The sequence below is a fragment of the Phoxinus phoxinus genome (genome assembly GCF_949152265.1).
Source record: "Phoxinus phoxinus genome assembly, chromosome: 9".
NCBI classification, from domain to species: Eukaryota; Metazoa; Chordata; class Actinopteri; order Cypriniformes; family Leuciscidae; genus Phoxinus; species Phoxinus phoxinus.
In genome coordinates, this window is record NC_136884.1 from 7762720 (window position 1) to 7775119 (window position 12400).

The window sequence follows — 12400 nt, forward strand, 5'->3', positions numbered from 1 at the left end:
TAGATCACCCTTTGGTGATCAGAAGTGTGCTTTAAAATTGGTTTGGGTGAGCTACAGTTCATGTATTTCTCTGGAGAATGGCCTTTTGCTCTTGCTCTTTGCACATTGATTGTTCTGTTGCATTATACACAAGTCTCATCATTCTTGTCCTGGTTTACTTAAAAAGCTTGACTGTGTAATCAAATGCGCTCTGAGCCTCTTTGAGTGAATTTGTTTAGGAATCTGTGTGTTCACTAAGGACAGGGAGAGTCAAAGTCTGATCCCATCTCAGATGACTCGCTTCCTGTTTGGAAATTAGCCTTTGCTTTATAGTGAACATAGTAGGGAGGTAAAAAGCTGCAACTTATTTGTGAATCACTTTCTGTATTTTTACTACACTGGAATGTTTTTTTTTGTTTGTTTTTTATGAGCAAGGGGATATATTTAAAGGGATAGTTCACCACTTAATGTTCCATCATGTTAACATCAGTTGCCTAGATGAAGGATTTAGACCTCTGGGACTTTTGTTGATTAATGGCTTCTATAATTAGCTATATTTAATTACAGGGTTCCCACATTCATTGAATGCCTGGAAATACATGAGAGTTTTGAAGAAGAAAAAAATCCCAGACCTGGTAAAGTAAAAAAAAAAAAAAAGCTTAGTTTCTTTGTGATTTGATTGTGTAGAATAACACTTGCAAGCAAACCAGTGTGTCAACATCAGTGTGTCCGGTGAGGGTAACTGCTTGTGTGACTCACACCTAATAATTGTCTCCTAAGGGACACACATTTGTCTTCCTCGAGCTGCATGTATCAAATCTCACAATGCTTTTTTTTTGTCTTATTAGAGGCATTTCTACACTTAAATGATTTCTTTAAATGAATACAAACTATCTGACATACCAACTTTTCCAGATGGAAAGAAGCCACTAAATTGATCTGGGAACCAAATCAAGTTTTGCATAATAAGCCTTATCAGGTATATTCTGGTACATTTTGTTGTTGTTATTCATTATTCATTTTATTATACTCAGTGCATGGTTTCTTTTGTGTGAAATAAAATGTTCTCCATACTGTGGTAAATAATCACTAAATTTTACTCAAATAAAACAACTATAATTGGTATTTCCATGTGAGAGAGCATATTTTAACAAATCATAACATTCCTCCAAGGAAAGTCACGTGTTCCTCTGTCCGTAACAGGTTATGCTAAACTGACATGCTCTGACCTGAGCAACACAGCATTTGATGGCTCTCACGTGTAAACCACCCTCTGTGTTTGATCGTGGATCTGCACATCAGGTTGCTCAAGCTCTCTGTAATCCCGTGAGACTATTTCAGGTTTTCCAAACAGATTAGCCAGAGCATGTGCGTCCGGTTCCACCTCACATGGTACAGCTAATGACTTCACTCATCATTATTCCGTAAAGAGTACCCTACCAAGATGGCTGACAACACTGATCCCAGTTTAGCTGAGACCAGAACTGAAAGCAAAGACAGTCCTGTCATTTTTATCTGTAGACTGGCCTTATTATTGTAGACATTAATGCGTGACTACATGCCTTTGCTGTGTGTTGTTTATTCGCCAGATTGTCCTGATCAAAACTGCTCAAGGCTGTAGAAAATTGCTTTATCAGGATCAGTGCTGAAGTGCTTCCATTTGAGTAACATCCCATTCCTCACTTGAGATTAGATATAGTCTCTCTCTCTTCCTGTGAGGTTTCAACACTATTGTTGCTACTGTGACAACGTTGGGCGTGTGTGCATGAGAGTTTGTGTGCAAATGTGTGTAGTAATCTGTTTTTGCTAACAGGATTTAAAGGGCAACAGTTGACTTTTTTTCAGGAGGCCACTTAAGGGCCATATTTTAAAATCTCTCAATATGTACAGTACAATATTTAATATGACAGACTTGGCTTTCAAATATTATCTCTGTTTTTGTTCATTATTTCTCTTTCCTCTGTCTCTCCAATGGCAACACACCTTCTCCATTGGGCCTTTCACTTATTCATGTGACTGGAATTTCTTGTGGTGCTGCTCCTCTGCTTTATTCCACCCTCCTCTATAGATTTACAGTATATGATTTGCATTAGAATCTCCCGTAACTGCAATTTCATCTCTCATCTTTCTTCATTCTCATTCTTGGCATTTCTTGCTGGTTGTTTTGAAGAAGATTGGAAATGTTACCTTGGCACCACAGTCTATGTATAATAGAAAACACAAAAAGCATTTAAGAATCTACTCAGAATTTAACATGCTTTATTTGACTAAACTAACATTTTGCTCATATCTTGCAGTAATATTACAGGTGCAATGCAAGTTGAAATCCACCGATTACACTTAATGCACAGCATAATGTTGATTACCTCTGAAGTAATGTTTTATTTTGTCTGTCCTTTTATGGCTAATGACGTAGGTATTATTGGACAAATCAGGTGTGATGCTTTTTCCATGTGGCACAGTGTTGACAGTTTCACAACGGTCCAACAGAGAACTGGACCAGGGATTAGATGTCACACTCTTGGGTGTTTTTTTTTTTTTTGGTTGGTTGGTTGGTTGTTGTTTTTTTTGGTTGGCCATCTGCCTTTGAGTCTGTTGCCAGCCACCTGATGTATCGTCCCTTCTCACAGTGCGCGCTCACTTCAAAGATAACCCATCCATTCCATGCATACAGTCACAAACAGCTCTGTGTAACATTAAAATCAAGTGTATTTTGTTTGTCTGAGATCGTGTAAGATTTTGTCTCTGGTTTTGCCATGCCTCTATCCTCCAGGGCTCCCACGCGCTCACGCTTACTGTGACCCATCCACCTCCCACTCCACCAGCCTAAAAGATTTAGCTGACTCCCCGTCCTCAGTATTTCCACCCCGGGGTCAGATACAGCACAGCGTGGCCTATCTCCAAGAACTCCAGTTTTACATAATCCACCACCACCTCCCTGAATCTGAGCATCCAACAGCCAGAACTGCTTTATGCTATTGTGCTGTCTCTCTATAACTGTAGAGCAGGCGTGATCACATTCTGTATTTGACCTGATTTGAATCAGTCTTGATAAAAAGGATGTATTTAAGTTTCAGTGGAGAATAATATTGCCAATACACATCTTAAAATCTTAAAATATGCATTTGTTTAGTTCTCATTTTACCGGATTGCTTTCGTAGTGTAAACGCTCACCTACGGAATTTTTATTTTATTGGCTGAAGACGCAAATTTGGTTTGAAGACGAAAAACATACCAAGCACAAAGTTCTTTCACCGTACCTGATTTCTAACGTGCATTCACAGTGTTCGGCGTGGTCTTGCATCTATCAGAGCAGAAACGAAAGCTGATGCTCTCTGTGTGTTTTTCTGTTGTCTCCGGGCGCCTTCATATGTAAATTGCACAAGCTTATTTTGTCTAAAAATAAAACATACATTTACCTGCCCATAGACCCTCCCCTCGAAGAAATCAGGACAGAAATGATTGAAAGTGGACAATATAGATGGATTAAAACACCAGGTGTAAACGGGTATGTGTCTGTCTGCCTCGTCTACTTGTGATCCGATCGAACAAAATGCATCTTAAAGGGTTAGTTCACCCAAAAAAAATTATTCTGTCAGTAATTACACACCCTCATGTTGTTCCATGTTGTTTGATGAGAAAGTGTGAAAGTGTGAAAGGTAAGCCATTCATTTTGCGGCATATTGGTTTTCTCGTTGGTTTCTCACGATTCGGACATCCAGGAAATGCACACTTGAAAACCATTTTAAACACTACATCGAGACCCACCTGCGTCATCTTCTCAGTTCTCACGCATACGTCTTGTGAACTCACGTCAGAGGCCCACATAGAAGAAAATTAATAGTTGAATAAAGTCATTATTTTGGGGGGGTTTTGCGCACAAAAAGTATTTTCGTCGCTTGATAAACTTAAGGTTAAGCCACTGTAGTCACTTGGACTATTTTATCTATGTTTTTAACTAACTTTTCTGGACCGGCAGAATGAAATTGCCTAGCAGCCTATGGAGGAGTGAGCCAGCTCTCAGATTTCATCAAAAATATCTTAATTTGTGTTCTGGAGATGAATGAAAGTCTTATGGGCTTGGAACAACATGAGGGTGAGTAGTTACTGACAGAATTTTATTTTTTGGGTGAACTAACCCGTTAATAGCAGGTGTAAATGGGGCCATTGAGAGGATCAGATGGATGAACAAGCTCCTCCCAACTTTCATTTAGAATATCATCTTGTAGACAAACTATTTTCTGTTTACATTTACATAAATGTTTGCATCATATTTTTGTCTAGAAATTAGAAGTTAAACATCTTGCCTTGAAAGATTTCATATCCAGCCTTCCTCTGTCTGCTTGTTCTGTTCCCATAGCTACAGCGCGTTCTCCCTATCTATCTATTTGATCACTTTATATAATGTGTACAGACGTGTGTGTCTGTGTGCCTTCCATCGCCATGGAGATCTGTCCGCTTGTCTGTTTGATTATGATGTTTGCTTTGTTTATCTTTAGCTATCTTCTGATTTCTAGCATGCATTTCTAGCAGAAACTCTGGGTCTTTTAATCTACAGGACGATTTGTCCACATGAATGTCCGAGTAATGGCCTGTCACTGAGGGACCAAATATTTGTCCTCTTCATTTTTATCTGGAGTTTCAAATATTAATTATTTATTCTTGGTTTAATCATACTGTGTGACTTAAATTGCATGTTTTCTCAGTCCTATCTATCTGTCCGTTATTCCACTTGTCTGTCTGTCTCACAGACAAAGCTGTGCCTCTCAATACATTAAGGCAAAAATAGCCAGAGTGGCAAAAGAGTGGTAGAGGCAGAACCAAGAATGACTACAGAGCATTATGGGAGATGGTCCTCTTTGTGGCAGCAAGTTTTTATTGCCGTGTATGTGACTGTGTGCATTTTCCTTCGAGCTTGAAAGGCTTGTTTTAGGCCAGATGCATTCCTGCAGTGTCCACCACGTGCCATCCTCTCCCTGATGATTTGAAAGCAGTCGTATTTTTAGACGTGAAGGTGTTTTGTGTGTGCTTGCATGGCGGAGAGACAGCCACTAGGCACTCTGTCCATTAAATCAAGCTCTTGGTGTACAAAGACAGCAATCTCGCCATTGAGAAATACATTTATGTTTCATCTGTCATGCTGGCCCTTTATAACAGGTGTGTGCATAGCAGTGACTGTGTGCATTTTATTTTATTATTTGATGTTATCCATAAAGGGAGGCACACATTTTAATGTGTGTATCTCCTTAAACTTAATGTTATTTTAATTATTTATTTTACTTTTTTAGGACTACACTAGCATTAAGTTGACTTCAAAACTAATAGATATAAAACGTTATATTTTTTATTTAATGGGGACTTTAACAATCACCTTGTAGTCCACAGATACAGTGAGTTATCTAGAGTGTAGTCTCGGCCTCAGACGTCACGCCCACGGACCGTTGGCTGAACATCTGATGCATAAGTCACACAAAATTGGAGCACTTCAGGAGTTTCGAAGTCATCATCTGATTTGTTGAATTCTATTGAATTTCAGGGAGAAGCGTGTCGCGTTCTATAACCATCTGCCTGGAAACAAAGCCGTTGTGATGCCAAACCCCCTCATGGAGGAAGAAAGCCATCATGTTTACAACTGTGACAATGAGCTCTTATCAGGATCAACTAAATGATGGATTTTTAAAAGTATGTGAAGTTCGCAGCAGACTTTTTTTTTAAATATGTCCAAGAGTTTTACCAAAGTCCCTTTCAAGAAAAATCTGTTCACTCTGCGGGCATATTTGCAACGGCTCTAGGCAGCTTTTTCGGACATCCAAGACCAAGTCCTGCTATCTATTTTAATGGGGGATTCCTGAAATCTCAAAAATAAGAAAATCTCATGAATAAGAGCAGGGAGAGCTGCAATAACCCCCATTGGGGTAAACAGAACAGAACCAACTTGAATGTATGCAGATATCATTAATTCAAGATTTTAAAGTACAACATGATTCGAGAATTTATTCTGATTCAAGGGGAATCAGAATGCCATACTGACTGGACGAGAGGAGGAGCTGGGGATGGAGGAGGGTAATTCGCTCCTGAGAAACGCCATAGCTGCTGATAATACTGAAGTAGCTTATATGTATACAGTGATAGGCGTTGTATTCCTATTGGTAGACGTGGATCAGCTGAGAGTCAGCTGATGCGACCTTGACTAACGTGACCTGCCAGAACTGGCGCTACTCTTGATAACTGGCACATTTTACCCATGCAGACAGCACCAAGAAATCGGTATGATGCCAACACAGAGTCTAACAGGAAGTATGAACCTCTCACACAGACCTACTGTAGCTAATAAGGAGAGGAAGAGGGGTAGCGGATGTGAGAGGAGGAGAGAAAGAGAGTTGAGAGTGAGAGAGGAGGCGGCGAATGATATTAGACTTTGGAGGAGGAAGTGTGTGGAAAGGTTATTGAGAAAATATGACTTCATATCTGTTTGCTTTTTCTGTGTGTACAACAGAAGTACAAACAAATGGACTTGAATACTTAATTTGGTCACATTAAAAAATATATAAATTAAGAAAGGCTAATTCCGTTTATCCAAGTCTAGATATACTTACAGTACAACTGGAGTATCTATGTTTTGTGTGTACTGATAACTGATCATTTAGATGGTATTCCACCAAAGTCCTTGTCACTGCAGTAAAACTGTGGTAAATTTGTATTAGGGCCACTGGCATCAAAAAATTATTTAAATTGACAAAGATTTGGAAAGCATTTCATACTGATTATGCTTATACTGAGGGTATTACTTTAATATTCTTTTACAGTCTTAGAATATAACTGTAAAGAATTTTTTTTGACATAAATGCTACATTTTGTAAGGGAGTGTATTACATTAGCTAAATAAGCTTGTCGTACTCTTTGGGCTTTTAGTAAATTTAGCTCTGTTTCACGCCTTTATTGACGGATTTCACACATACAAAAATTCTGGCTTTGAGAGTGAGCACACCCACCTCTCCTGTGTTCATTGGACAGGATTTTCAAGCACAGGTTTCTTGAATTAGTCAGGTTTCTTGTGCCATTGAAGGAATAGCCCAATTTTATGTGGGAAAACCTTTTTTGCAGCTTTTGTAATTAAGCAGTAAAAATCTCTGTTGAAGTGGCATCACATTACAAAAGAGAGAAGGATTTCTTCGAAAGGATAGGATGGTTATTTTTTTCTTACTGTACTTTTTGACATTTTAATCTTCATGAATACTGTTAATAGTAATACTGTTAACTAATAGTAGTTATTTTTAATTTATCAAATTGGTCTGTGCTATGATTGTATTTTTTTATTCAAACTTCAATATAATTACACTTTTTTTATATATATATATATATATAAAATTATGCATTAACATGCATTTTTCTTCCATACCCATTTTCTCTGCTGTACATCCAATGTGGTAAACATCCCTTCCAAATAATCTGTAATAAATCTGAGACACAATCCCTTATCAGCAGCCTGAGGTGCTCTAAAGAAGTCTGAAATATATTATATAGATCCTCATAAAAACTTCATTTAGCTGTGTCTGATATCCCTGTCTGCAAACTCAGCAAATATGAAAGAATGAGTGGTGAGAAGACAAGCTGTGTTTTCAGCCCAAGCCACAAATCATGTGACTGCCTGAACTCTCATTATTTTGCATCAGTCACATTCTCTTCACCTCTAAGGCTGCTGGATTTAATGCCTCGGTTTGTGAGGCTAGTAAAACACATGTTAAATATGCTAGCCAGATCATGCAGAGGTGTTACACTACTAGTACTGTAGTGGCCAGAGATTAAACAAAATGACTCAAAATTGATGTTTCATAATTGAAGTCTGTGACCTGCAAGTCAAACAGATGCGTTTCCATTCAGTCTACAGTGCATTGCCTCCATCTGATCTGTAATTTGTAATTTATTTGGCACATGGGCAGATAGCTTTGTTGCTGATGAGTTACATGAAAAGGAGTTGAGTGCAACTTTCTTTTTCTTTTTTCAAGTCCATGTTTTATTTTCAAGCTGCATTAGAAGGGAAAGCAGACATCTGTTTTTGCTCATAATTTTTATGACTGGCAATGATGCGATTCAGGGAAAATTAATGCAGTGTTGACCTGACTGTTTGAAAGTCTTTAAAAAATTGGGTCTGTTTTCTTCACCATTTTAAACCCTTCAATATCAGAAGTAAAAAACAAAATGTACTTAACATTTCATCTCCTTGCTCTTTAATTGTTGGTCATGTTTCCTTAGATAGGATATGAATAATATTTCCTTCTCTTCGATGTACCTTACCACATAATGCTGAAATACAAGTTACAATCACATCTATCTTTCATCTTATATGGTTTCAATAGGATTGTGTTTTTGTCCTTGAACTGTCTTTGTACACAACATACAGTATTAAGCCTTGCCATACAACCCATTGTGTGTGGAATGAAATATCCTTTTCTCAGAGTGTCTTTGCCCTCTCATGGCACAGGGATCTCAGACCTCCTCTAGAATTAGACTAAACCCTGCAGCTAAGCCATCGAAGCACCACAACGTAGCTAAGCATGCCTCAGCACTGAAGCCTAACATAGATCGCTCTGGATTTACGTCAGCCAGTGGGGCATGATTCCTCATGAGAGGACTGCCTGCATGTGGCATCTACATCCCCCACGAACATGTAATATTCATCTCTGACGTTACCATTTGTGGTGCATCCAGTGTTAAGGAGTGCTCTTCTTGACGTCACAAGGTTCAGTGTTTTTCTTTAGAAAATGTATCTTTGAAATCTTTCTAAATAAATTCCTGTGGGCTGCAATAATTTTGGGGAAACAGCCATTATAAACAGTTGTTTGGTTTTAATTGAGCTGTGTTCAAATCACAGTCATGGTTTAAGTGGGGGATGGAATATTTTCCCATGTGGTCTCTCAAAGTAAATTAAGCTGAAAGGATGCTAGTTTCCACAAACTATGGACAGCATTTCCTTTATTGCATTTTAAAATTTGTTTTCTAGAAGATTTAATTAGCTTCAAATAGACACAGTTACTGTGAATCTTTTCCATCAGAAACATCACTTTTGTCAATCCTAAATTGGAGAATTACCATATATCCCCACAGCACTGCCTAAACCTGCTTAATCTTTTAGCTTGTTTTACTCCACAATATCAATGGGCATTCGCCTAAACAGAAAGACAAATACACCCACCTCAACACATACAAATGTATATGTGTTCACCCCACACATTGGCATCTTTAAACTGTCGTTGAGGTGCAGTTTTTTGCTGAACAAGTTTTTTCTGACATTGAGCTGATAAAGCTTCATCCCATTACTATCAATAATAAATGAACAATTTCTTAAGTTACATAAATTTAAAAAGCACTCCAGAAATAGAATGAGTTATCCTTCTGCTGTAGCATTAGAGGTTTATTGGTTAACTGTGTTGTTCAACATGGAAAAATCACATCTTCAATACTTCATCTCAAATATGCTGTTATTCCTTCTTTTTTTACAGAAAGAATGGCTCTGCCTAAACTGCCAGACACAAAGGGCTCTCTCTGGGCAACTTGGGGATATGCCACCTCCACCTTCTCCATCCAAGCTACCAGCCAAACATGAACCCACCCCTCCCTCCTCCCCAGCCCGTGCCGTGTCCTCCATGCCTTCCTCTCCTGCCCCCACTGCCACCCCTGCCAAAGGGCTAACACGGATGCCCAGCATTACTCAGGCCCTGGATGACAAGTCTGAGCCAGTCTCAGCCAAAGTTGATGCTAAAGATGTCAAAAATACAGATACAGAACAAGGGGTTACAGCAGAGCCAATACCGAAGAGTACACAGGTAGTACCAGAAGAGAGCAAAAAACAAGCACCTGGCACCCTGACTGAAAATGCAGAAGTCATAACGACTCCACCTGAGCAAATAGTTAGGGAAGATTACCCTCCCTTACATTATGTTTCAGAAGAGACCGCAGATATTAAAGGGGCAAATGTAGAACAGGGTGAAACTGTACAACAAATTGAGGCCCCTGCTGAGGTACAGAAAGCAGAGAAAAGTGAGCTAGAACAGTGCCAGGTCGAAGAGCCAGAAAACGCTAACAGAGTTGAAACGGAGCCTGAAAACAGTCAGGAAGTCCCTATATTTAATACTGTTACTCAGACCCTTCTGGTTAGTGACATGGAAGATATTCCAGAGAAAAACATAGAGACACAATCCACTGAGACATCAGACACAGCCCCACAGATTGAAATGACAGAGCCCAATGCATGCTCTCCTATAAACAAGGACCCACACAGTCCGACTCGCGAGAAACAATCTGAAGTGCTCACACTATCCTCAAATGTAGATGCCGTAGATAACATGTCTGCAAAGGAAAGCTCTATCGAGACAGCAACTACTGATCCTGATCAGAGTTGCATAGGAAATGTGCCAGAGAGGAAACATGAGGCCTCTGTACAAATTGAGGCACCAAGGATTGAGTGCAGTGATGATCACCTATCCCATAATTTTACCAATCAAGAAGAATCTGCAGAGCCGAAAAATAAAGCAGATCAACTTAAAAATATGGAAAATGTGGTCATAGAGGAGACCAATTTAGAAAACAAATTAACAGCAGAACAGTTTAAAGACCATACAGAGTTAACCCCCCAAAACAATTTAAATGTATGTGACACAGAAGAGCTTACTGTACAAATGCAAGAGACGAAAGACCCATTCAAGAAGTCAGAAGTCACTAGCAAAGTTTCTAGTCTTATGGAAAATGATATTTCTGTAGATAAAAATGATGAAATCTCTGAAAAAAGTCTAATCGAAGATAAGATGGAGGTAGAGGACACATCACAGATACAGTTAGATATGCCCTCACCATCTCCAGTTACTGAGCTCAACTTGCAGTGCACTAAAGAGCTATTTGCGGAAAAAGAGGATAAGCTACTGGAAAAGGAACAGATGAGCACAGATAAAACAAAAATGGAAAAACTTATGCCAGATCAAGCAGGTGGAGATTTAGAGATGCCCAAGAACGCAGAACAGAAAATCACTATCAAGACTGTTTCTGACAACAACATTTTTGAATTTGGTCCTGAAAGCACTTTCTCTGAACAAGGTATTAGTCCAGATACAAACAGAGAAGAGAAAAAAATGGGGGATACATGCTCTCCAGCCTTTCAAGAGGCTGATCCCAAACCAGACAAAAAAACATCAGAAAGAGATAAAGTCTATGAGGAAAAAACAGAGTCAGATGCTGTTATTACAGAGAATAAGAAAGAATGTATAGTCATTAGAGATGAACTGTCCTCTGTTAATAATAATAAAAATGTGTCAGAGATGGTAGAACAATTATTGCCTGAAGAGAAGGAAATTAAGCAGATTGCATACACTCTAGAACAGGCTCTAGAACAGTCTTCCATATCAAGTGGTCTTACTGACCAAAAAAAAGAAGTCCCCTCATCCCCTGTGTTTAGTAAGAGTGAAGATGCACAAGCAGTAATTGAGATTAAGCCTGAAGAGATGCAGTCTACACAACAAACCCAAACTCCTTCTGTAACTGAGGTGGTAGAAAGAGTATTGCCAGAACAGAAGGATAATGGGCAAATTCCAGACTATATGACTGAAAAGGCTCTAGAACAGTCTTCCATATCAAGTGGTCTTACTGACCAAAAAAAAGATGTCCCCTCATCCCCTGTGGTTAGTAAGAGTGAAGATGCACAAGCAGTAATTGAGATTAAGCCTGAAGAGATGCAGTCTACACAACAAACCCAAACTCCTTCTGTAACTGAGGTGGTAGAAAGATTATTGCCAGAACAGAAGGATAATGGGCAAATTCCAGACTCTATGACGGAAAAGGCTCTAGAACAGTCTGCCATACCAAAGGGTCTTACTGACCAGAAAATAGTCATCTCATCACCTGTGTTTAGTAAGAAGGAAGACATAAAAGCAGTAATTGAAATTAAGTCTGAAGAGATGCAGTCTACACAACAAGCCCAAACCCCTGCTGTAACATTTACCATATCTAGAGAGAAAGATAAATTACCCAGTGAGGAGCTGATGGAAAAAGCACTGGTTGTAACTGACCAGGATATTACCAAAAAAACTAAACTTGAATTTACAGCTGAATGTGTGCCCCATAGTCTAGAACATGATGTAGAACTAGCCTCCCCATCCTCTACATTTAGCCAACAGGGAAGAAACAAATCAGAGGAGGGGAAGTTGACTTCTGAAGCACAAGAGAAACAGGATGATGTGCTACAGCCATTGATAAAGCCTATTAAAATTGATGAATCTGGAGAGGTAACTGTACATGTAGCTGTAGAGGTACTCATTGTACATATTGTAGGATCAGTGTGTAGATAGTATCCCAAAGTTTATTTTAATGTACCGGTAGTTATTTTTCCTTTCTCATTTTTAATCAAATTTATGTTTTTATTATGTCTCAAAAA

General features: G+C 38.9%; 1 protein-coding gene across 3 annotated transcripts in view; it reads left to right on the forward strand.

Moving 5' to 3' along the window:
* Positions 1 to 12400, forward strand: part of pcloa (piccolo presynaptic cytomatrix protein a) — a gene marked incomplete at its 5' end in the record, with an annotated part of 50934 nt that overhangs the window by 9998 nt on the left and 28536 nt on the right. For all 3 annotated transcript variants that reach the window (XM_079624229.1, XM_079624230.1, XM_079624231.1), the window contains one exon: positions 9480 to 12251. In XM_079624229.1, coding sequence (XP_079480355.1) covers positions 9480 to 12251 — 2772 coding nt within the window. The remainder of the gene's footprint in view (positions 1 to 9479; positions 12252 to 12400) is intronic.